This window comes from Lutra lutra, chromosome 4, assembly GCF_902655055.1.
Source record: "Lutra lutra chromosome 4, mLutLut1.2, whole genome shotgun sequence".
NCBI lineage: Eukaryota > Metazoa > Chordata > Mammalia > Carnivora > Mustelidae > Lutra > Lutra lutra.
Window position 1 is genome coordinate 197,271,797 of NC_062281.1, and position 20,080 is coordinate 197,291,876.

The following is a 20,080-nucleotide window of genomic DNA, read 5'->3' on the forward strand; positions in this document are numbered from 1 at the left end:
CCCCAGGTATGCCTCTGTGGCTCCCACTTCATGTCCTGGGGGGTGGAGTCTGGGCCTTGGGAACCTCAAGAGGCTTTCCTTCCCCACCCATTTCTTTGAGTGGGAGTTCTGAGTCCAGGTATCCTGGGAAGAGCGACATCGGGTCCAATCCTGTGTGTCACTGTTCCTGGTTGGGTTGTAAAGGAGTTCCAGATTCTCTTCTGAGGGCTTATTTGGACAAGGAGGAGGGGAGCCTGGACATGCTCAGAGGACAGGCCTCTGAGCAGCAGAATGGGATTAGATATGTGAGGACAAAAGGGGGAAGCAGGACGCTGGTGAGGGCGACAGGAGGGGGCTGCAGGAGGAAGAAGCCAGTTGTGTTTCCCCAACCCTGACCTCAACCCCCAAAACTCTCCCAGGGCAGCAGGAAGTGGGAAAGGATGTCTGTCACCCCATGCTAGAACCTGGAGGTGGTGTGTTGAGACTGCAGGTAATGTCTGGCTGAATTAGGGGCACAAGCCAGCCACACAGGGTCAGCAGGTAACCTGGCATCTAAGCTCACACTCTGGGGAAGTGAAAACCCCAGGGCCACTGTGAGGAAGGCATAGTTTCAGGACACGAAGGAAGGAAAGTCAAAAGATTAGTCGCAGATCCCAAAACGGGGCTGTGCTGAGCAAGGCTTCAGAAGGGCAGTCCTGCATTCTGGATCAGGAGAGAGACAGCAGGACGGCACACACCTACTAAGTACTTATAAGGTGATCACTGATTTTTTTTTGTAGGCTCAGTTCTGAGTGGTCATTTTTAAAAGGTGCTGAGGGAGACACAAGGCAGGAGTGTGCAGCCCGTATCCTAGGCTCAGGCTCTTGCCTGAATGTGCGGACTCTGGATGTGAGCAGTATTGTCAGCTGTGCAATGCTGCTTGGACAGCACCGGAGTGGCTGTCCTCTCACCACACACCTGCAAGGATCCCACAGTGGCAAAGGTCGGGGGTGGGGGGAGAGTCTGGTCCAGGGAGCTGTGGCTTGCTTGCCTGCCTCCCAGCCTGGTGACCCCTGGCCCCATAGTGGCTGCACTGCTCTGACCACAGACTCACTCCTCCTTGCACTGGACCAGCCTGACCACATCAGAGACCGCTGGTACTGGTCTCTAGCCTCTGGCTACCAGCCTCTCTCATATGACTTGTGCAGCAATGCGAGAAAGAGAGGTTTGGGGGACGGGCAGCAGAGCGCAGAGGGGGCATCAGACCCGCATCTGTGAGACCAGCAGTCACTGGTGTCTGGCCTGGGGGATGCTGGTCCCCTGGGAGCTCTCAGAGTGGGGACTGTCTCCCTCTCCTAAACACCCAGCAGAAGGCCACGGCAGACCCTTCCTCCAAGGCCATGCTACCTGGCTTCCTCAGATTACCTCTGTGGAAACCAAGACCCGAGGGGAGACGCTGCATGCTTTGCTGATTGAGTGTCCACCTCACAGAGCCCTGTCCTCTGTCCCCACCAGAGCCTAGGGGGATGGAGGTCAGTGCCCTTGGCCTAGGCTGACCTGGGGGTGGTCTCTAGCCCGAGCTCAGGGGGTCTCCTTCAAAGTCTGGCTCCTGCAGTCAGTGGTGGACTGATGGGCTTTTTCCTGTGCTGATCCACTGCCCAGGGATGGTCATGACTAGGCATCTAGGACAGCTCCAGGCTCCAGCCAGCTTCAGGGGGAGTGCCGGGACAGGTTGCAAGGGGCATCGGTCATCCTCCACCATGATCACTCTCGGGTCCTATCGGCCTTCACTCTCACCGTGTGGGACTCCCTCTACTGGCCTCAAGTCTTCCTCCTGGGGTGGGGGAGACCCTCTACCTCCAGCGGGATCAGCGTGTGGTTGGAGCCTCCACAGCCCGAGGGCTGCGGCTCTGGGTCTCCCTTGGTCCCCAGAGGACCCCAGGCTGGTTGGATCGACAGAGGCGGTGATGGGGGGGAATCTTCGCCGGGCGCCAGAAGCGCCAGGCCCGGGGCACTGTGTGCACACGTGCGTGCGCACTCGGACGGCGCCGACCTCAGCCGCCGCCTTCAGCCGCACACGCACTCCCGCCGCCTTGCGAGCACCCGCGTGCGCTCGGCGCGCGTTTCGCGGAGCCTCTGTGGCGCCGGCAGAGGACGCGCGGGCACGGGACCGAGCTGTCTCTGGCTCCCGCCCGCACACAAGTACCTCAGCTTCCCGTGCTGCCCCCCGCCCCAGCTGCCCGCCGATGTGACCGGGACGCCCCCCGACTCTGAGCACCCACGGGCCCCGGAGCGCTTGCGAAGGGGGTGGAGAACCGGAACCCTACTCCTGGGTGGTGCGGTCGACCCCTGGGGGCCCCGGCGGGGGACCTGGCGTCGCCTGGGGCGGGGTCTCCCTTCTGACCGCAGGGCTGCTTCCGGGGGGCTCCCCAGCCCTCTCCCTCCGGGGGACGCGCGCCTGTCAGCCCACGGGCCGACACCGTAGGCTGAGCAGGGGTTACGGCCCGAACACATTGGGGGCGTCCCGCGTGCCAGGCCGGGGACCCCGGGTGGGAGAAGGGGGGCGGGGGCGGGGCACGGGAGAGCGGCGGGAGCTCTGCGCCGGGGCCGCCGCCACCGCCGGCTCCACCGCCGGCTCCACCGCCTACGCGCCCCCCCTCACCCCTACCCCGGCCCTTCCGCGCGTGCGCATCCCCGCCCCGCGCCGCGCCGCCTGCGGCCGGGTGACGTCAGGCCCCGCCCGCTCTCGGGCGCCCCCCGGCGGGCGCGCGCAGGCCCGGGGCCGGCGGTCCCTTTAACTGCACGGCCCGAGGGGGCGGCGGCGGCGGCGGCGGCGCGGGCGGGGCGCGCGGACGCGGCCGGGCCTCGCGCGCCCTCCCTGCCTGCGTCCCCGGGCCGGGGCGGATGGGCGGCCGCGGGCCGCGGGGCAGCAGCCGGGGCGCGAGCGGAGCCAGGGCCGGCGGGGCGGGTGGGGCCGGGGCGGCCGGGCGGGGCACCGGGGGCCTGGGAGCGGCCGGGCCGGGAGCGGCTGGCGGGCGGGCGGGCGGGGCGCAGGCCGGCAGCGGGGAGGCGCCGGCGTCCGAGCCCCGGGCCGGGCCGGGAGCGCCGCGCTAGCCCCGCGCCGCCGCCGCGCCATGGCGGAGACCAAGATCATCTATCACATGGACGAGGAGGAGACGCCGTACCTGGTCAAGCTGCCCGTGGCGCCCGAGCGCGTCACGCTGGCCGACTTCAAGAATGTGCTCAGCAACCGGCCCGTGCACGCTTACAAATTCTTCTTCAAGTCCATGGACCAGGACTTCGGGTCAGTGGGCCGTGGGGGCCTGTGCGCGGGGACGGGTGTCCGCACCTGTCCGCGCCCGGGCAGGGCCTTGGGGAGTCTTGGGACTGTGACCGGGCGCCGTGCCTCAGCTCCCCGGCGGTGCCGCGCGTCCAGCCTGGCTGTGCCCTGAGCTGGGGACGCCTGGGGCCCTGGCTGCCTGCCCAGGAGCCTGGGAGCGCTGGGCGGTGGGGAGGCGAGGGTCCTCGTTTCTCCACCCGCTCTGGGCCGGGGCCTGTGTGGCTGAGTGTGTTGACTTGCTGGTGGTCAAGGTTCGTGGCCCAGGGTGAGTTTGGCGCTTGTCAGACTCAGGGTCCCCCTGTCCCCCTTCTGTGGAGGGCAGGTGCTTATAGGGCTGACCTGAAGGGCGTGTGATTCATGGGGCCTGGGGTCAGAGGAATGTGGGGGTGGGGTGGAGGGAGGGAAGGGATGAGGGCAGAGTCCTAGCTGCCCAGTGGGTCCACTGTAATTAGCATGGGGGAGAAAGGTGATCTCTAGCGGGCACAGATTTGTCTGTAGGAGTCTGCGGAAGTTTCCAGAGGCTCAAGAGAGCCTCCCTCTGGATCCCTCCTCCAGGGTCCTGAGGGTAAAGCAGAGGTTGAGGATCACTAGGGGCCATGGGTTGTCACCCCAACTCCCACCCCCACCTGAAGGGCGCTCTCTGTTGGGCCTCTGTGCTTGTTAAGCTGCATAGTACTTGGGTTCCCGGGAGCAGCCTGGACCATCTGCTGACGCCAGAAGCCTCTGGGTCAGTGTCCCCATGTCCAGCCTTAGTGTTGGCTGTCTTGGCTGAGGGGACTTCCCGCTTGCACTGGGCAGGGCCTCTGGGACGGTGAGCAGGAGGCCGGCTGTACGCTTGAAGCTCTGTCTGAGGCCTGACCCAGCACAGCCCTGGGTAACTTGAGCCCCCAGCTCAGCAGTGCTGGGGGGGTGGGGTACTTAGAGGCCTCGTGGGCTGAGCAGGTGTGCCTGGCCGCCCTCAGGCAGCCCGTGTCCTTGTGTGTGACTGTGTCTCGGGACTTTGACATTGAGGCCATTTCCTGGATTCTCTGGTTTGCATGGACCCTGGGCAGCCCCAGGTCAGGTCAAGCGGGGGCCATTCAGCAGTTCTCTGGGGGGCCTGAGGGAAGTTTGGACAATTAGACTTTCTTGTTATCCACCGCTACTAGGGAGGGGCAGAGAGGGAGCGTGCATTCTCGGCAACCCTGGGTGGGCTGGGCAGTGGCCCCACCATGAGAGGGGTAGCCTCAGATCAGGGGCTGTGAGGACCACCCTGGTGAGCCTGGGCCTCCTGCCCCAGCCTACCATCCCACTGTAGGCCAGGCCTTGAGTTCCCCGAGCCTCTGTTCCCAGCCATGGTTGGCCACTTAGTAAGGGAAAGGCGAGTCTGAGGTGTGGCCCTGGCCACCTGCTCTGCGCCGGGTCCCACTCCCATCTTTGGCCGAGTGAGTGGGGGTCTTGTGCCCTCCTCCCACTTCCCATGCAGGTCACGGCAAAGCTGGGGAAGGTCCCTGGGGCTATGGTGGGCTGGCCCAGAGGTGCCAAGCTTTGGCTCTGGTGAGCGGTGGCACGGGGAGGAGTCTGGGGCCAGCTTTTTCACTGCGAGGCAGAGGTTGGAGTCCCTTGCTACCGGGGCTGCCTTGCTGATTCCAGGCCTGGATAGACTTGGCACTTAGCTCATCTGCCTGGCAGCAGCCCGGGTACCTCCATCTCTAGGCCAGGAGCTCTGGTCTCTGAAGCCCTCTGTCTGTGGGTGGCAGGGCAGGGGGTGGGGGCTGGGCCTGACCCAGCCTCCCTGGGCAAGTGCGCACTCTGCCCTCTGCAGCCGGTCCATCTGGGCTCAGCGCCCCCAGTGGTGTTGGGAGGGTCCAGAGAGGCGTCCTTGGCACGAATGGCAGCGTGTAGAGGACCGTGACCCCTTGTCCTGGCGCTTGCAGGACCACGGCGTGGGGGAGTTCTAGGGTCAGGAGGCGGGGGGGCTTTGGGGGGAAGGGGCAGCCAGAGGCACAGTGGGAGCTGAGGATCCCTGACTTGTGGGGGCGTGGGGGGCTTTCTTCGCGATCTCCTCTGTCACGTATGAGCTTGCTCTGCCATCTTCCTGCTCCATGGCAGGAGTTTCGTGGGGGGCCTTGTGCCTCTGAAGATAGGCAAGGGTTGGCCTATGGCAGGCTGTGGCCTCTGGGAGCCCTGGGGGTCCCCCTGTGGCTGTGCTTGGCTCTAAGGGCCCTGCTCTGGGCAGATTCCTTGCCAGGGCGAGTCTGCGGGGGTGGCGGGCGGGGCCGGACAGCCACAAGTTTGAGGCTAACTGAGATCTCGCCAGGAATTTTGAGGTTGGGGGCGTGGTGCTGGGGGGGGGGTGCCCCTGGGCGGGTGCCCCGAGGGTCGGCAGAGACTGTTTCCGAGGTCTGCTTTTCCCCCTGGCCAGGGAGGGAGCCCCAGAGCTGTTCAGAGGCATTTCCCCCATGCTCCACTGAGGCCTCCCCTGCCCTTGGCTCTGCCTGGAGCTCCCAGAGATTATGCTGGGTAGTGGTGGGCAGCATCGTGCATCCTGAGGAAGGCACCTGTGCCCTTGTCCTGGAGGCTGTGGCACCCCCCCACCTGCTGGCTGTTTTGGCCTAACTGGGTGGGGGCCTTGGTGCCCCCCCCCCCCCCCCCCCGCTGCTCCAGGCCTCAGGTGGAAGGAGGGATGTCCTGTTGCACTGGGCTGGGGAACTTGGGTTCCTCCGGCAGGGGAGCAGGGACTCTGGGCTCTGGGGGCTCATTTATGCAGGGGTGAGGGGCACAGAGGCTCAGGCAGCCCTGGGTGATTGGTCACCTGGAGGCCCTGGCCAGGTGGGCCATCGGCCGCTGGGGGGGCCAGGCAGGCTCTGTGCAGTGAGGGCTGGGTGAGTCCGAAAGGGCAGGGGCTTGGCAGTGTCAGGGGAGGTCGGGCCACCTGGGCCATGGAACAGGAACCAGGTCCTTCCCGAGTTTCGGCTGCCGCTTTCACTCTCAACTCTCCCCCAGGAGGGCCGGCCGCCTGGCTGGCTGTTGGCTGCAGCTGGCAGAGCCCCAGGTGGTGCTAGGCCCCCTTAGGTCTTCTTCTGGTGGCCCCTCTTGGGGGACCTCAGCTGAGTTCCGGGCTGGGTCCCAGGCTCCCCGGGGAGCTTGTTCTGTTCAGCTGTGGTGTCTGCATTGCTTGGGGCGCCAGATACAGGGGCTTCTCTTCCTGCTGCTCGCCCACCTCTCTGCTCCCTGCGTGGCTCGCGCGCAGAGGGGTGTGTCAGAGGGTTGCTGGGGGATACTGGCAGGGTGCCCCCCCGGTCCTGGCTGGCCCTGTCTCTCCTGTCTTCTGAGGCCTGAGTGGTGGGTGGCGGACCTGGGCCTCGCTCCCTTGGAGGAGTGTGGTGCGCCCGCCCCGTGGAGGCCTCCTGCCGCCTGTTCTTGTCCAGGACTGGCAGAGTCCCGGTGTCCGGGCTCAACAGGTCACAAGGCTGCTTCCTGCCTGTTCTCCTGGCTCTTGTTTTTCTGCTGGGCCCGAGCCCCCGGTGTGGAGGTCCCACTGTGTTGGGCAGGGCTGGGCTCGAGGAGGGTAGGGCGTCGGGGTGCCTCCTGCTGCAGGCCTGGCCTTGCCTGCCCTGATCCCTGGGCCTCAAGGAGGCCACAGTGTGGGGTGCATCTGGGCCATAACCCTTGCCTGCCCCTCCTCCCGGCCCTTGTGAACCGTGCTGGCTGCTTCTTTCCCTAGCCCTTTGGATCTGACCCCTGACCCTGTGTCCCACCTGTGTCTGACCCCAGTGGCGCTGGCTTACCACCCCGTTAGCGTTGCTTTGGCTTTCTGTGTCCTGCCCGGGTACCATCCCCATCCCCACCCCCACACCACCAGGCCAGGGGCTGGTTGCCGGCCTCTGGGGCTGGGACTTCTCCGTGGGCCCAGCAGCCTGTGCCTGGCCGTCCTTTCAGGCCTTGAGTTGGGCTGTCGCCAAGAGGGGGTCTGCTTCGTCTCCGTGGCCAGGTGGACGGGCCAGGCGGGTGGTGGCCTGCCCTCCGTGTGCACGTACAGGTTTGCGTGCTCTCCTACCGCAGCCTGTGCTCGTGTGGTCTGCGTATGCTCACGTCTGTATTGAGGCCTGTTGTGAATCAGGCCCTGTTCGGGGCTGGGGCTGGGTCTGGGGGGTGGGGAGGTGCAGAGAAGAAGCCAGACAGAGCCCCGGTGTCGTGGAGCCACACTCCGTGGGGCACAGAGACACAGAGCAGGGCAGACACTTGCATTATAGGGGTGACGAGGTGACCATCTGCCACTCGAGGGTCGGGGGTTTGGACCTCCTTCTGACCTGGGCCCTGGGAGGTGTCCACAGAAGGATGACAAGGGTCCTCAGATGGGATTGCTGCAGGCAGGGGCATCCACACAGACTGACGTCTGGGCATGTGGCTGGACAGCCTGGGCTGGCATGCACCCTGGATGAGAGTGTGGGGGCGTCTTCCCTCCAGAGCCCGCTGGTGGGAGCCAGCCCTCCTGCAGGTGGCCTCACGGCACTGTGTGTCCACAGAGTGGTGAAGGAGGAGATCTCTGATGATAACGCCAAGCTACCCTGCTTCAATGGCCGTGTGGTCTCCTGGGTGAGTCCATGGGATGTTGGCAGAAGGGTACTTGGCTAGGGAGGGGGCTGGGCTTGGCTGAACCCGTGTGGGTGGGGGTTAGGCCTGCAGGCTGGCGGGTATCCCTGAGCCGTTGCTGTCCTCTGCAGCTGGTCCTGGCCGAGGGCGTACACTCAGATGCTGGGTCTCAGAGCACTGATGGTCACACAGACCTGCCCCCACCTCTTGAGAGAACGGGCGGCATCGGGGACTCCCGGCCACCCTCTTTCCAGTAAGGACGGTGCGGGGCTGGGGGGGGCTGAGCCTGGTGGTCCTGAGGGGCCTGCTGCCTACCAGGCCTGTCAGGGGAAGAGGTAACTAACCAGGGACCTGTGGTCAGTAGAAAATGGTCAGTGGAGGAGGGGTGGGCAGGGAGGCCCAGTCTGGGCAGGTGTGTGGGTGGGAGAGGAGGGAAGGAGCCGGGAGGGTGTCGCAGTGTAGGCAGTACAGACTGCCCCAGCCCACCCTCTCTTGTGGGCACAGCCCCAACGTAGCCAGCAGCCGCGATGGGATGGACAATGAGACTGGCACGGAGTCTCTGGTCAGCCACCGGCGGGAGCGAGCCCGACGGCGGAACCGTGAGGAAGGTAATAAAGCCGCACCCTAGACATACCCAGCATCCTGTGGTGCACCCTACGACCCTGCCTCCTCCCAGTAGTGCCCCCAAACCAATGGGGGTCCAAGAGTGAAGGTCCTAGGCCTGTCTGCCCAGGACTCCAGGGACACTCCCCCCTGCAGCAGCCCCACCGTCACCTGGCGGGCTCCCAGGTCAGTTGGTACTTGAGGCCACATAGGGAACTCCATGGCCAGTTCTCCTACTTGCTGTCCCCACAGTTGCCCGGACCAATGGGCACCCAAGGGGGGACCGGCGGCGAGACCTGGGGCTGCCCCCCGACAGTGCCTCTGCGGTTCTGAGCAGCGAACTCGAGTCCAGTAGCTTCATCGACTCCGATGAGGATGACAACACAGGCCGGTGTGTGGGTGTGTGCATGCGGTGTGTGTACAGGTGCTATAGGTGTGCGTGGGTGTGCGTGCACAGGGATGTGTGCGCGGGTGTTACAGGTTTGCATGGGTGGGCGCATCCAGATGTGTGTGCAAGCATATCCCAGGTGTGCACAAGCATGCCTGTGTGTGTCATGGGTGTGCCTGCAGGGCATGTGTGTGCACATGGGTGTGTGAGCAGGCGTGTGCACAGTCCTGTCGCATGTGGGTATGCAGATGTGTACGGGTGTGTGTGCACATGCGTGGGGGTGTGTGATTCCAGGAGTGTATATATACATGGATGGGTGTGTGCACGCGCACACGGGTTCCACAGTGTTTGTGTGTTCATCTTGCCTGAGTGGTGCTGCACGAGGTGCGGAGCTGGTACGTGTCATGTGGATCGGGTCGTGTCCGTGCCGGAGCTGAGCCTAATCCTGGGCAGACTCTACCCCAGCTCGTCCCAGGCGGACCCGGCTGGGGGTGTCCGGGGAGCCGGCGCCTGGGTGCCCTGTCCTCCGCCCCGCCCCTGCCTTGCAGTCCTGGGCCAGGCTCCTAACCTCCCTGGCCCTCCCCTCCCCCAGCCTGAGCAGTTCCACGGAGCAGAGCACGTCCTCGAGGCTCATCCGGAAGCACAAGCGGAGGCGACGGAAGCAGCGCCTGCGGCAGGCAGACCGGGTAGGTGGTGGCAGGGCAGGGGGTGGGGCGGGGGGTGCCCCATGAAGCCCCTGCCCCCCGGCCCTCACTTGGGTTGCCCTGCAGGCTTCTTCCTTCAGTAGCATCACGGACTCCACCATGTCCCTGAACATCATCACCGTCACTCTCAACATGGGTGAGGCCTTCTTGGGGTCCCCCGCGGGGTGCTGGGTCCCCTGGCTGGGCTGCCCCCTCAGGGGGTGCCTGCTCACCCCTCGCCCCTGCAGAGAGGCACCACTTCCTGGGTATCAGCATCGTGGGCCAGAGCAACGAGCGGGGTGACGGCGGCATCTACATCGGCTCCATCATGAAGGGCGGGGCCGTGGCGGCCGACGGGCGCATCGAGCCGGGGGACATGCTGCTGCAGGTGTGGGGCTGCGGGGAGGAGCTGGGGGTGCCGCGAGGCCAGCTCGCCGAGCCGCCACTCTGAACCCCTCACCCCCCAGGTAAACGACATCAATTTCGAGAACATGAGCAATGACGACGCTGTGCGGGTGCTGCGGGAGATCGTGTCTCAGACGGGGTGAGGTGTAGGGGCGGGCAGGGGCGTGTTTGGGGTCCCTGCGGCTTCGCCTGTGTGACCCGCTGCACCCCACAGGCCCATCAGCCTCACGGTGGCCAAGTGCTGGGACCCAACCCCCCGGAGCTACTTCACCATCCCGAGGGGTGAGTGACCCTGCAGGGCTGCTACGGGAGGGGGGGTGAGGGCACCTGCCCAGCCTGAAGGTCCTTTCCTCTGTGCCTCTGTGCTCCATCGTGTGCTGCCATCCATCCGTCTGTCTGTCCGTCCATCCATTACCACACGGCGGCCACCCAGCTGACCCGGTACGGCCCATCGACCCCGCCGCCTGGCTGTCCCACGCGGCGGCGCTGACCGGAGCCCTGCCACGCTATGGTACGAGCCCCTGCTCCAGTGCTGTCACGCGCACCAGCTCCTCCTCACTAACCAGCTCTGTGCCCGGCGCTCCGCGTAAGTGGCAGCTCAGGGGAGCAGGGACCCGAGGCCCCAGGGCGCCCACCTAGCACTGTTGCAGCGGAGGGCCTGCACATGGAGGGATGTGGCTGACACGTGTGTGTCTGCCCTCACGCACGCCCTCCTTCCAGCTGGCCGGCCCTGGGGACCCCCAGAGAGGAGAGGCAGGGCTTGCGCCTGGTCCCCACCCGGCTTTCCTGCAGCTAACACAACTAACAGCCCTGAGCGAGCGGAGTCGGGGGGGGGGGAGGAGGCCTCTCCCTGTGGGGCTCTGGTCTGCAGGGGCGGGGGTGGAGTGGGGGCGTGGCCTCACCTGGGTTTGGGCCCAAGATCCTGATGAAGCATCTGCAGGGGTAGGGGACAAAGACCTGACCCCCCTTGCTCCCCGCCCCTGTGAGGGTCTGTGCTGTGGTGGGATTGGAGCCCACAGTCGCTGGATAGCCTCACGGCCTGGGCTCTGTGACCACAGACCTGACCCAGAGCTGGGTCCCCACGGTGGGCCCTGCGGCCCATCCCAGCCCTCCCTGCCATTGGCTGCTCAGGGCTGAGGGCGGGGGCTGTGCCTTGCAGAACTGGAGGAGACGCCTCTGACGGTGAAGAGTGACATGGGGGCCGTGGTGCGTGTCATGCAGCTGCCAGACTCGGGCCTGGAGATCCGAGATCGCATGTGGCTCAAGATCACCATCGCTAACGCCGTCATCGGTGAGGGGTGCCACAGGGCTCGCTCTAGGTGGGTGGGCTGGGACCCCAGGCTCTGGGCCCTGACGCGTGCTCCGGGTCAGGGGCGGACGTGGTGGACTGGCTGTACACGCACGTGGAAGGCTTCAAGGAGCGGCGCGAGGCTCGCAAGTACGCCAGCAGCATGCTGAAGCGGGGCTTCCTGCGGCACACGGTCAACAAGATCACCTTCTCGGAGCAGTGCTACTACGTCTTCGGGGACTTGTGCAGCAGTGAGTGGGGGGCTGCGGGGCGGGGGTCCCCCGAGGGCCTACCCACACTGCCCTCACCCGCCCGCCCCTCCCGCCAGATCTCGCAGCCCTGAACCTCAACAGTGGCTCCAGCGGGGCCTCGGATCAGGACACGCTGGCCCCCCTGCCCCATCCGGCCGCCCCGTGGCCCCTGGGTCAGGGCTACCCCTACCAGTACCCAGGCCCCCCGCCCTGCTTCCCACCTGCGTACCAGGACCCTGGCTTCAGCTATGGTAGCGGCAGTGCAGGAAGTCAGCAGAGTGAAGGTGAGAGCCTGCTGGGTGCCCAGCTCCCCACTGTCCCTGCCGCCTGGCTCTGCTGTGTGTGCCCGCCCCCCTGCCCCGTGCGCTCCTCCCTGCTCTGTGCTGAGGCCCTGGGTGAGCTCCTTCTGGAAGGGGTGAGTGGTTCAGGAGGATGGGGAGAACTCGGCAGACTTGGGGGCTGTGTGTCGCGGGGGTGCTGATGTTCCAGGTGCAGCAGAAGCAAAAGGCCAGGAGATGGGCTGGGGAAGGACGGCAGAGAGGTCCCAGGACATGATGGAGGACAGACCCCTGCCCCCAGTACCTGCAACCTGGCCTGGAGCCAGAGGTGGACAGTCCCACAGACAACTGGGGACCCACCCTAGGATGTACGGAGAGCTGAGCAGGAAGCTCAGGGGCGTCCCTGAGGAGGGGGCTTGTTAGAGGAGTGGCCTGAGGCTGTTGGTGTCACTGAAGAGGTCAGGCAGCCAGCCTGGTAGAGGCAGATAGGGATGGGGGAGAGAGGAGAGCAGGTCAGAGGGCAGTGGTGGCCCAGAGGAAGCTGGTGCTGGGCGCCTGCAGATCCTGGACAGGCCCGGCTGGTGGCGGCATGCGCCGCAGGCGGGAACGGGTGTCCAGGCCAGGCCTACTGTGTAACTCGTGCTATCCCTTGCTTTGTGCTGAGCAAGCCTTAGACTGAAGGACTAGCGGAGTGGACCCTCCGGGCCGGTAAGCCAGGGTCCCGCCCGGCGTCCCTCTCGGCATGTTCCCGGCCAGCTGGCCTCCTCAGGGTCCCCGCTCTTCCTGGGAGCCCAGGACGGGGGCTGAGCTGAGTAGCTGGCCAGGGCCTTGGGGCTGGACGGAAGGTGGGTCTTGGGGGTGGGGGCCCCAGGATGGCCAATGGGAGCACCGGGCACACGGGGCCTCACTTGGGCCTCAGGCTCTCAGCTACAAGATCAGGCATTGGGGTGAGATGGGGGGCATTGAGCTGGCCCCAGAGTGTCCCTGCCTGCCTGCCTCTGCTCGCCCTGCCTCCCCCCTTCCCCCGGCCTGCTGCTGCTGCTGCTCTTGCTTCTCTGAGTGGGGCCAGCCCTGCTCTCCTGTCTGCATGGCTGCCCCCTCCCACACCCACCCTGCTTGAGACCACCAGGTTCTGTCCCTGGTTTCCCTGGCAATGGCCGGTCATCCTGGCAGTGATGTGGCGTGACACTGAGCATCTCATTCCTGTCCCCTGTCCTCGACTCCAGGAAGCAAAAGCAGTGGGTCCACCCGGAGCGCTGGCGGGAGCAGCCGGCGGGCACTGGGCCGTGAGAAGGAGCGCCGGGCGGCTGGAGCTGGGGGCAGTGGCAGCGAGTCGGACCACACGGTGCCGAGTGGGGTCGGTGGCAGCAGCCGGTGGGAGCGTCCGGCTAGCCAGCTCAGCCGGGGCAGCAGCCCACACAGTCAGGCCTCGGCTGCTGCCCCGGGGCTACCCCCACTGTATCCCTTAACAAAGGCTTACTCAGTGGTGGGGGGGCCACCAGGGGGGCCGCCTGTCCGGGAACTGGCTGCTGTTCCTCCAGAGCTGACAGGTAGCCGCCAGTCCTTCCAGAAGGCCATGGGAAACCCCTGTGAATTTTTTGTTGACATCATGTGACTGAGGAGAGAGTGCCTTCAGCTCGGCCCCAAGGTGGGGGAGCCGGTGGTCCTGCCCGCTCCTGCAGGAGGGCATTGTCTCTGGGGCTCATGTGAGCTTGCCTTATTGGTGGCTGTCCTGGGTCAGGCCAGCCTGTGCTTCCATGCACGCAAGGGTCCATGTCAGGGGGCCCAGGCCTGGACAGAGTGGGAGCAGGCTGGGCGAGGGGCTGAGGGCAGCCCAGACCACCATGATCTGAGTTCAGCAGTCCGTCCATTCCTATTTGGAGCAGCTTGTGTCCGTGCAGACCCTGTGCCCTTGGGGTGTGCCTCAGGGACCCCCCACTTGCCTAAAGAGCGGTGCACAGAGCCGCAGACTAAGCTGAGGAGTGGCTAGTGGGCCTGCGCCCCCTCTTTGCTCAAATCACAGGCCCCACCACTCTTGCCTGGGCTGGGTTGGCCTTTCTTGAAGGTGGAATCAGAGCCCCCAGGCTCCTCTGTGGATGCCCAGGGTAGGGATCTAATTTATTTATTTATTGCCTGGCCTGTGTGCTCTGGGGGAGGTGGTGGCCAGCAGCCCCCCCCCCACCGGGTCTCAGACTGAATGCAGGGACACAGGTCCCATCTGAAAGTGGGAGGGTTGGTGAGGGGGTAGATGGGAGGGGGACGTGTTTCGGCTGGTGGTGGTGGGGATGTGACCCTGAGGGGCAAGGGGCCCAGATGCACACAGCTGCTGCAGGGGCGGGGTGTGGGGAAGAGGGGGTAGCCAGCCCACTCCTCCTTGCTGCCCTCGGGTGGCTGCCCACCCTCTCACGCCGCTTCCTTCCTGGCGTTTCTGGCCTGCACACATCTGCGCTGTAGATACTGTATCAAGTCGGAGTGTCCGTCCAGATAGTTAATAGAGCTGCTTCTGTGTAAATGCTATTTTAAAGACTAAAAAGCATTTAATTTTATGGGACTGATGTGTGGTCTGTGTCTCTTCTTTTCTCCGGGGTACCTTAGAAGGCTGGAGTGTGGGGGCTTGTCCAGCCTCCCCAGGGCCTGGCTGAGAGCTGACTGAGGACTGGCCAGGTGCTGTCCTCTGGGTCCCTGGTCTGCACCAGGGCTCTGTCCCTGGTCCTGGCTTCTGTCAGGGTCCTAGTGGCTGGTCTTCTGTCCGTGGTGCTAGCTCCTGGCTCCAGGGGTCTTGGCTATGGGTGCTGGCCTTGGTGCTGACCCCAGGCTCTGTCCACGGTGCTGGTGGCCATCTGATCCCATTTTACCAGCTCAGGCCGGGCCACAGAGAGAAGAGGAGGTGGGGTGTGCTCCCCATCCTCCCCCAAGTGGGACCCCACCCTACTTACCATTCCTGTCCCACTCTGGGGGCCCACGGTCAATTGAATGCCCCTGCAGAGGGGTCAGAGCAGCTCCAGCCCACCCACTAACCTCCCATTCCTGTGATGCTTGGATGGGTGCTGACTGGAGGCTCCAGGCTGGGCCTGGCCAGGCAAGTAATGCCCAGCTTGGACTTCAGGTGATCTGGTTGGGGGCTCTCCTGAGCTCTTGGCATGAGCTACAGGAGCCCCGAGGAATCTTTCTATGGGCCTCTTTTTTGGACCAGTGGGACTAGGTCACATGGGTAGGCCCTGGCCAGGGCTTGTCTAAGACCTGCAGAGCTGCTCTGGGCCCCCAAGTGGGTGCTTCAGGTCCAAGGATCGCTGTGGCGTCAAGATCAGCAGTCAGCCTGCAGTCAGGATCTAGGGCTGGGGGTCGTCTCAGCAGCTGGGGAAGTCTGGGGTTGCTTCATAGAAACTGGGTTTGGGGGCATCGCAGCTAAGTCTGGGTTCACCGGGGTGAGGTCCCTGGGCCGGGGGTCACTTGTTTTTGCTTCGAGTCTCCTGCCCCCCGGTACCACTGCTGCACTGTACTCCGGCATCATCTCCCAGGAAGAATGCAGGGGTGTTGAGCTCCGGCCGCCACAGCAGCAGGTAGCACTTGGGCAGGTGGAAGGTGGCCAGGATGCCCAGGGCACAGAGGAGGATGGCACCCATCTGCACCGTGGGCTGGTAGGCCACGTGCACATTGGCAAAGAGGGGCACAAAGGAGATCCAGGTGATGAAGTAGGTCAGCATGGCAAAAGTGAGGCCACGCACGCCATTGTAGTGACCCGGCTGGCTCTGCACCAGGAAGGTGCCCAGGAAGCAGAGGAAGGCCAGCACAGCATTGGTGGTGTGCACCAGGCCGAAGCTGACCCAGGAGCGCACGCGGCAGTGCACCAGCGCCTCTGGGCAGCACCCACCAGTCCGTCACCACCTCTGGCGGGAAAACCACCAGGTACCAGGCACACAGTGCCGCTTCTGCCAGCAGAGCCAGTAGCACCACCAGCCAGGCCCAGGGCCCCTGCAGGCGGCCACGCAGCTGCTCTGCCCAGCTGGGTGGCAACTCCAAGCGCACAAATATCTGGGCCGCTTGCAGGAAAAGTGTGCTCAGGCAGCCAGTAAGTGGAACGTGGAGCAGTGGCTGCTGGGCCAGGCAGCTGGCAGGGCCTGGCCGGCCAGGGAACAGGAGGATGCTGAGGCAGACGAGGCCCAGACAGGCCAGGCCAAAGCAGGCCCATGGTCCACCTGAGGCCTGAACCAGTGGGCTGTCCCAGTGCCAGATAAAGAGCCCCAGGGCTGCCAGCACCAGGCCCAGTGCCAGGCCCAGCAGTATAAGCAAAACCAGCACATCTGGCTCCCCCCATGCTAGGAATGTCGGCCTGCGGGGGAAGCAGTTGCGTGCTCTGGTCTGGGGACCACTGGTCCTGCTCACACTGGGTGCAGAGGAGGTCATCTGTGGTGTGGGAGGAAAGAAGGGGCACTGGTGGGGGGCACTGGCCCCTCGGTCTCACTCCCACCCACTTGCTCTGGCCTCAGAGTTGGTCGTGGAGGCAGGACACAGACCGCACGTGTCCCTGGTCCCCACTCATCCTCAGCTCATGCAGGCCTGGGAGAGCTGCTCACCTGGGCTGCGCTGGTAGCTGCTGGCCTTGCAGTCCATGCAGTCATAACAGCAGGAGTGGAAGCCTTTCACTCGGCGCACCTGGCCCTCCCTGCACTGCCGGGAGCACTGGGACACAGGCAGCTGGCACGGGGCCTTGGGGCTCAGGTTGTGCTTGGCTGGGCGTGCCCCCAGACTAGGGATGGTCCCCCCAACCCGTCCCCCCGACCCCACCCATCCCCCCTGACAGAGCTAGAGCTTGTTCCTGGGTGAGGGGGGCTCACCTGGTTCCCTGGTGTGTGCCAGAACAGCTGGGAGTGCCAGAGCTTCAGGCGGCCATTAAAGACTCCGACAGTGCGCAACTCGGGTGTCGGGTCCTGCCACACCCACAGTTTTAGGTCATAATCCATGTTCATGTTCCCGCTGGCATCGAACTGCAGTGCCAGGCCACGTGCGTGGAAGGTCATGTTGTACATATTCTCGAGGAGCTGGTGGGTGGGTTGGAGCAGGTGGAGGGAGGGCTGGGCCAGCAGCTGCCTCCAGCCCTAACTCCTCACGGAAACTCCTCCTCGGGAGCATGGGCAGTGGCGGGGGGGGGGGGGGTCTCTGCCCTTACCTGCCAGGGCCGCACAGGCTCCCGCGGGGGGCAGCCTGAGGCAGTGCAGAGCAGTGTGCTGTGGAGGGCTTGGGCCACGCCGTACACAGCCGCGTAGGCGGCGAAGGTCTGGTGGTGCAGCAGCCTCGCAGATACGTCCTCCAGCGTGACATGGTCACACTGTGGGCGGCGTGGCCCCACCACGTGCTCCTCTAGGCCTGGCTGTTCGGCGTCCAGCGAGGCACAGAAGGCAGGGTTGGCCGCCAAGGCCAGGCGGCTGCGCACATAGAGTGGAAACTCGGGCATCGGGACGCCCTGCTGGAGGAAGCCGAGCACGGTGCCCACCGTGGCCAAGCCGGGCAGCGTCATGACCAGGTCCGAGTTCAGCCAGGCCTCGCTGGCCACCCACACCTTCGGCGAGAGCCGGCGGCGGACGCTGTAGCCGAGGAGGGTGTGGGCCGCCCAGGCGGAGGAGAAGAGCACCAGCGCCTGCACGCGGCTCTGGTTCACCTGGCGCAGCAGGTCCCGCACGGAGCCCAGCCGCAGGCTGCCTGCGTGCGGCAGCGGCACCAGACCCTCGTGCGCTATGCAGATGCCCCTGGCATGGGCCAAGCTGGAGAAGAGGCTCAGGCCCTGCCGGCCATACTCGTCGTCGCTGCCCACCGCAGCCACCCAGTTCCAGCCGAGCTCCTGCAGCAGCTCCACCATAGCCTGGGCCTGCGCGCGGTCACTGGGCACCGTGCGGAAGAAGGATGGGAAGGTTTCCCGGTTGCTCAGCTGGTCGGTGCTGGCCCCGTAGCTGACCTGCAGGGACAGCGAGGCAGCTCCTGTGGTGGGGCCTCCTGCGGGCAGGGCCGGCGGGGGGCAGGGGCCCCAGGGGGCCGGGGGGGCACACCTGAGGCATGAGGAAGAAGCTGAAGAACTTGCCGGTGACGAGGGCGAGCTCGGACGAGTGGGGCCCGATGACAGCCAGCACGCACGGCTGGTACTGCGTGTAATTGCAGTAGGCTGCGATGTCACAGCCGCCTGCCTTGGCCATGAACATGAGGCTGGGCTTCATGGCCACCACGGGCTCTGAACACGTGTCGAAGGGGTCGCAGCCCAGACGCAGCCCTGGCAGCAGGGTGGACCCATTGTTGATCTCCTCCACGGCCATCTTCACGGCCAGCGCCCAGAGCAGGCCGAGGGACGAGAACCTGGGGCCACACAGGGCTGTGGGCGGTCAACACCCTGTCCCCACTCAGGAGCACCCCAGACCTGAGCCACCCCCACCCTCGTCACCCTTGCTCCCCACCCCCCCACCTCCCTACCTGGTGCACACGGTGGCATTGGGTTGTGTCCTGCTGCCCAGACCAGCATCCTCAGCTGTGCCCAGCGGGAAAAGCCCGCCCAGCACGTAGTCCCCTTGCATCCTGAGCTGCTGGGATAAGCACAGTGGGGCTTCTGCCCCGAGGCCCGAGAGAGCCGTGAGGCCCAGGAGAGTCCAGCCTAGCATGGCAGGTGCCAGCTTCCAGCAGGGACGGTGAATGAGAGAATAGGACGGGGGGCCCCGATATGATGACTTGGGGCAGGGGAGAGCAGAGGATTTGCTTAGCAAAATCCTCACCTGTCCTCACCTGCCAAGCCCAGGGGCCCCTGGGGACACCCTTGCTTTCCTAGGCCCAGTGGGTTTGTGCTCCTTGCACTCTTTGGTCCTGATGCCACCCACCAGGCTCTCTGGCTGACAGTGACCTGGGCAGGCAGGCTCTGAGCATCCGCGGACCATGATCTTGTTACCTGGCTGTGCCCAAGCCCCTCTGCACCCTTCCCTTTCCTGGAAGAGAGGAGGGACACTCAGGACTTCTTCACCAGAGGATCCTGGGGTCTCCAGCTGCCTGGAGGTGGTACTGGTGTCCCTAGTAGTAGGGACAGAAACACATCTTCCAGCCCTGGGCAGGACTGTTAGTAGTGGGGGGAGGCTGCGGGGGACGGGGGGGCATGCAGGCATGACTACACCTGCAGGCTCAGGGCGACCAGCCAGGAGGGCAGCAGCTGGCTCTCCATCCTGTGGCTGGGCTGGGGTGGGGGTGGGTAGATGGTTCCCAGGATGGGGACTGTGGGAAGACAGTGCAACTTGAAGGTCTGGGCTGTCGCTCTGCTCAGAGTCTGAGGACAGAAACTTCAGGGACCCTGAGCCTGGATCTGCCCACACACTGCCTGGGCTCTTAACACAGCAGGTGCCTCCCTCGGGGGACAGAGGGCACAGCGGGGATTGCAGGGCTGTGCATGCAAACAAGGGAGGAAAGGCTGTAACCAAATGGGCCTCTGAAGCTGGGTCAGCACCAGGTGTGTGCAGGTGAGCCCGATGGATGTGCCGGCTGCAGTTTCTCCCTAGCCTCTGGGTGCCCCAGGGATGTGACACAAGGCTCAGGTGTGGGGGTGCCCATGAGGCACCCAGAGGAACAAGGTAGGCTACCGACACCCCTGCAGTGGAGTGGGAGCTCTGGGTGGTCTCAACCCTGGCGAATGTTTACAGGAGATAGTCTGGGATCTGATCTTTGCTGCCCGTGGGCAGGGACCAAGCTTCATGGCATGCTCGGGGCACGCACACATGTGTGCGGAATACACACTCGATGCACGGTACACACATGCATGACACACATGCTGCGTGTGGCTCCTGCATGCCTGTACACACATGGGTGCACCCATCAGCCTTCATGGTCACCTGCCTTTGTGGGCACCACACAGTGCTATGGTCTGTGTGGGACAGGCCCAAGCAGCAGGCCTGGAGGTGGCGGAGGGGACCCAGCACTGGACACTGTTTGGGTCTGACACTGGGGTGTCCAAGAGCATGCTGCCCAACACATATCCTCCTTCTGCCCCAACCACTGCTGAGGCTCAGAACAGCTCCCCTGCACAGGCCGCAGGCCGGGAAGGTCTTTCTTCTCCCTACAGCCTGCGCAGTTGGCCTCAGACCTGCCCTTCCAACCCAGCCCCAAAATGTCCAAATGTGGACATATCCCAAAATGTGGATAATGACATGGACCTTGGTGGGGGCTCGGGGGACACAAACACAGACAGGTAGCATCCCCCTGCCCCATGGTGGCCAGGATAGGCCTCACGTCCCAGTGGCTGATGCATGGGGTCACATCCCTCCTCCCTTCAGGAAGTAGCTGCCTGCCGCAT

At 64.9% G+C, this 20,080-nt stretch overlaps 2 protein-coding genes across 4 annotated transcripts; one reads left to right on the top strand and one right to left on the bottom strand.

Annotated features, from left to right (window-relative positions):
- The first annotated feature begins 2,968 nt into the window (after positions 1 to 2,968).
- Positions 2,969 to 14,320, top strand: DVL1 (dishevelled segment polarity protein 1). 3 transcript variants are annotated; one of them, XM_047724391.1, is made up of 16 exons: positions 2,969 to 3,262; positions 7,807 to 7,876; positions 8,005 to 8,126; positions 8,378 to 8,481; positions 8,729 to 8,867; positions 9,457 to 9,550; positions 9,635 to 9,704; positions 9,796 to 9,935; positions 10,015 to 10,091; positions 10,167 to 10,234; positions 10,386 to 10,538; positions 11,112 to 11,243; positions 11,324 to 11,491; positions 11,569 to 11,775; positions 12,438 to 12,477; positions 12,996 to 13,123. In XM_047724391.1, exons 1-15 carry the CDS (start codon positions 3,093 to 3,095, stop codon positions 12,446 to 12,448), a joined length of 1,725 nt encoding a protein of 574 aa, XP_047580347.1. In that variant the 5' UTR covers positions 2,969 to 3,092; the 3' UTR covers positions 12,449 to 12,477; positions 12,996 to 13,123. The 3 variants fall into 3 exon arrangements, with proteins under 3 accessions (XP_047580347.1, XP_047580345.1, XP_047580346.1); XM_047724389.1 differs by lacking the exon at positions 12,438 to 12,477 and having other exon boundaries at positions 12,996 to 14,320; XM_047724390.1 differs by lacking the exon at positions 12,438 to 12,477 and having other exon boundaries at positions 2,970 to 3,262; positions 10,386 to 10,463; positions 12,996 to 14,320.
- TAS1R3 (taste 1 receptor member 3) lies at positions 14,314 to 19,985 on the bottom strand. Its single transcript, XM_047724385.1, is given in 9 exon segments — positions 14,314 to 15,257; positions 15,260 to 15,627; positions 15,629 to 16,113; positions 16,115 to 16,173; positions 16,344 to 16,464; positions 16,605 to 16,808; positions 16,937 to 17,719; positions 17,811 to 18,111; positions 18,226 to 19,985. Coding segments are annotated over 9 exon segments (2,577 nt in total). The 5' UTR covers positions 18,411 to 19,985; the 3' UTR covers positions 14,314 to 15,186.
- Between the last annotated feature and the right edge of the window lie 95 nt (positions 19,986 to 20,080).